Raw genomic sequence first — 3376 nt, 5'->3', positions numbered from 1 at the left:
TCCTCGGCTCCCTCCTGCCTTTCCCTGGCGCTGGGGCAGAAGGCAGCCCCGTCCCCTTCCCTCTCCGGCGAATTCCCGCTCTCTGCTGGCTCCTGGGGTCATTGTTCTCTGCCACGGGGAGAAGGCGGCAGGGATTAGGGATAGAGCTCCCGGGGTAAGTTCGGCGAGTCCCCGGGTGGCCCCAGAGCTGGCTGAGCACCCGTGAGAGGGACAGGGTGACAAAGGCAGTGGGACACGCTGGAGCGACGAGCTCAGGTGGGGATTGCCGTGACGTGGGACAGGTGCCTGGGAATACCGCACAAAGCGCCCGGCCGAAAGGTGCTGCGCGTGCCGGTGCAGCAGAGGAGAGATCCCAGGGGAAGCGGAGGAGCTGGCGTGCAGGGGAGAATCCAAAATGAGGTCCCACCTGGAAACCAAAAGTTACCGTGTGGGTGCGGGAGAAATCCGAAGGGAAGGTATGGAGCGGTGGTGGCTGGAGGAGACCCGAGGTGAAGCCACCCGGCGCGTAGGGACCGAATTTCAGCCCTCCAGGCAGGAGTGCTACCCCTGGCTCGGGGAGAGGAGGGGGGACGTCTGCCTGACGGGCACCGCTTGGGGCTCAGTTTCAGAACCGAGCCGAGCTGCGAGGCAGAGGGACCCGTGTCCCTGCCCAAATAGGAGCGGGAACTTCAGGCTGCTGCTGGCAGAGTAAACGTCTCCTCGTTTCGCCTGTCGGTGTCGCGTTCCTTCGCACGCCCTTCCCTTCGCTTCCCAAAGCATCCTCGAAGTTACACGACAGGGTTTAGCCCGGCTCCGTCCCGGCGGCTCTGCTGCTGCTTCTGTGGCTTGTCGGGAAGGCGGAGAACGCGTGGCAGGGCTGGAGCGGTGGCGTCTGTGGTGGGTGAGGTATTAACTTCTGCGTTTCCCTCTCCCTAGAGCCCCTTGCCCTGCCAGTTCCTGGATGCCGAGCACCCCCTGCTCACGCAGCCGATGAATGCGTGAAGAAGCAGCTGACCAGGAAGGGACTCTTTAAGCAGCTGCTAAGATGGGCATGAGGATCAAGCTGCACAGCACCAATCACCCCAACAACCTGCTGAAGGAACTCAACAAGTGCAGGCTCTCCGAGACCATGTGCGACGTCACCATTTTGGTGGGCACCCGCTCCTTTGCTGCACACAAGGCTGTTCTGGCCTGCGCCGCAGGCTACTTCCAGAACCTCTTCCTGAACACGGGGCTGGATGCTGCCAGGACCTACGTAGTGGACTTCATCACGCCGGCCAACTTCGAGAAGATCCTCAGCTTTGTGTACACCTCGGAGCTCTTCACAGACCTGATCAACGTGGGCGTCATTTACGAGGTGGCAGAGCGGCTGGGCATGGAAGCCCTGCTGAAGGCCTGCCACTCAACCTTCCCTGACTTGGAGAGCTCGGCCATCACCAAGCAACCCTCCCTGGCCACGAGCGAAGGCCGGTCGGGTCCCCTCAGCAGCACCTCCTCAGAGCAGAGCCATTCTTTGGGTGAAATCCGGAGCGGCGGGGAACATTTTGGCCCTGAGCGGAATTACATCCTGCACGGCGAAGTGGCAGGCAGCTACAAAGAGGACGACAGGAACACGGTGAGCGAAGGCAGCCAGACTCTGCCCCTGATGTATCCGCAGCAGCCTCCCAAGGCAGAACAGGAATCGGATCAAGGGCAGTTCGCTCCCGCCGCGAGCGTGGTGGCCCAGCCCAGCCTGGGCAGCGTGAACATCGTCGCTCAAACCACTACAAGCTCCTGCCAGCAGTATAAGGTCCAGAGCAACGGCGACTACGGCAAGGGCGGCTTCTTCGCCGCTGATCCTTCTCTGGACATCTCCACGGGGAGCAACTCCTGTCCCAGCAACAGCGACCACTCCAAAGAGCAAGGCTTTGGGCAGATGGATGAGCTTCAGCTGGAGGATTTGGGCGAGGACGATCTGCATTTCGAGGACGCCAGTGAAGAGCTGGGCCCATCGGAAGAAGTTATTGAGCTGAGTGACGACAGTGAAGAAGAGCTGGCCTTCGAGAACGACAGCCGGGACAGCAAGGCCATGCCCTGCCAGGTGTGCAAGAAGGTCCTGGAGCCCAACATCCAGCTGATCCGCCAGCATGCGAGGGATCACGTTGATCTGCTCACCGGGAACTGCAAGGTCTGCGAGACCCACTTCCAGGACCGGAACTCCAGGGTCACTCACGTTTTGTCCCACATCGGCATCTTTCTCTTCTCCTGCGACATGTGCGAGACCAAGTTCTTCACCCAGTGGCAGCTGACCCTCCACCGACGAGAAGGGGTCTTCGACAACAACATCATCGTCCACCCCAGTGACCCGCTGCCGGGGAAGATCTCCGTGTTTGGTGGAGGGCCTGGCTCGGAGCTGGCGTGCGCTGCCTGCGGGAAGCCTTTGGCCAAAGATTTCCACACCGTCCGCAACCACATCCTGGACCACGTGAACTTGAAAAGCCAGACGTGCGGCGTGTGTGACCAGCGGCACCTCAGCCTCTGCAGCCTGATGTGGCACACCCTGTCTCACTTGGGCATCTCGGTCTTCTCCTGCTCTGTTTGCGCCAACAGCTTCGTGGATCGGCACCTCCTGGAGAAGCACTTGGCCGTTCACCAGAACGTGGAGGAGGCTCTTTTCCGGTGCCACTTCTGCGGCCAGAGCTTCAAGCTGGAAGCGGCGTATCGTTACCACGTCAGCCAGCACAAGTGCGGGGGCAGCCTGGACATCCGACCCACCTTCGGAGACCGCCTCCAGCAGCAGGGCCTGCAGAAGAGGAAGCTGCCGGAGGAGTTCCTGAGCGACGACCTGGCTCTGCAGAGCCAGCCAGGCAACAGCAAGTACAGCTGCAAGGTCTGCGGGAAGAGGTTTGCCCACACCAGCGAATTCAACTACCACCGGAGGATCCACACCGGGGAAAAGCCCTACCAGTGCAAGGTGTGCCACAAGTTCTTCCGCGGCCGCTCCACCATCAAGTGCCACCTGCGGACGCACTCGGGAGCCCTCATGTACCGCTGCACTGTGTGCGGGCATTACAGCTCCACGCTCAACCTCATGAGCAAGCACATAGGCGTGCACAAGGGCAGCCTCCCCCCGGACTTCACCATCGAACAGACGTTCATGTATATCATCCATTCCAAAGACGCGGAGAAAAACACGGACAGCTGATGGGGTGAGGCAGGGCAGGGCCAGCAGAGGAGCAAATGCTGATTACAGAAGCTGGGGGAAAAGAAAGAAAAAAAAAAAAAAAAGGCATTTATTTTATTTAATGGTCAGGCGTCATGGATGGAATCCTCCTTTTCTATTTTTTTTTTTTTTTTTAATTTTTTTTTGCCCTTGCTGGGGGCTTTTTCGCTTGGTGGCTTTGTCGGGGTTAACAGC

At 59.7% G+C, this 3376-nt stretch overlaps 1 protein-coding gene across 1 annotated transcript; it reads left to right on the top strand.

The window, feature by feature from the left end:
* The first annotated feature begins 997 nt into the window (after window positions 1-997).
* Window positions 998-3163, top strand: ZBTB39 (zinc finger and BTB domain containing 39). Its single transcript, XM_009641783.2, has one exon. It carries the CDS (start codon window positions 1025-1027, stop codon window positions 3161-3163), a length of 2139 nt encoding a protein of 712 aa, XP_009640078.1. The 5' UTR covers window positions 998-1024.
* The last annotated feature ends 213 nt before the right edge of the window (window positions 3164-3376 follow it).

The sequence above is a fragment of the Egretta garzetta genome, unplaced genomic scaffold (assembly GCF_000687185.1).
Source record: "Egretta garzetta isolate BGI_Z169 unplaced genomic scaffold, ASM68718v1 scaffold327, whole genome shotgun sequence".
NCBI lineage: Eukaryota > Metazoa > Chordata > Aves > Pelecaniformes > Ardeidae > Egretta > Egretta garzetta.
This window is presented reverse-complemented; position numbering and strand designations above follow the sequence as displayed.

Coding starts and splice junctions, on each gene's coding strand:
- ZBTB39 (XM_009641783.2), top strand. CDS start 1,025: ATGGGCATGAGGATCAAGCTGCACAGCACCAATCACCCCAACAACCTG.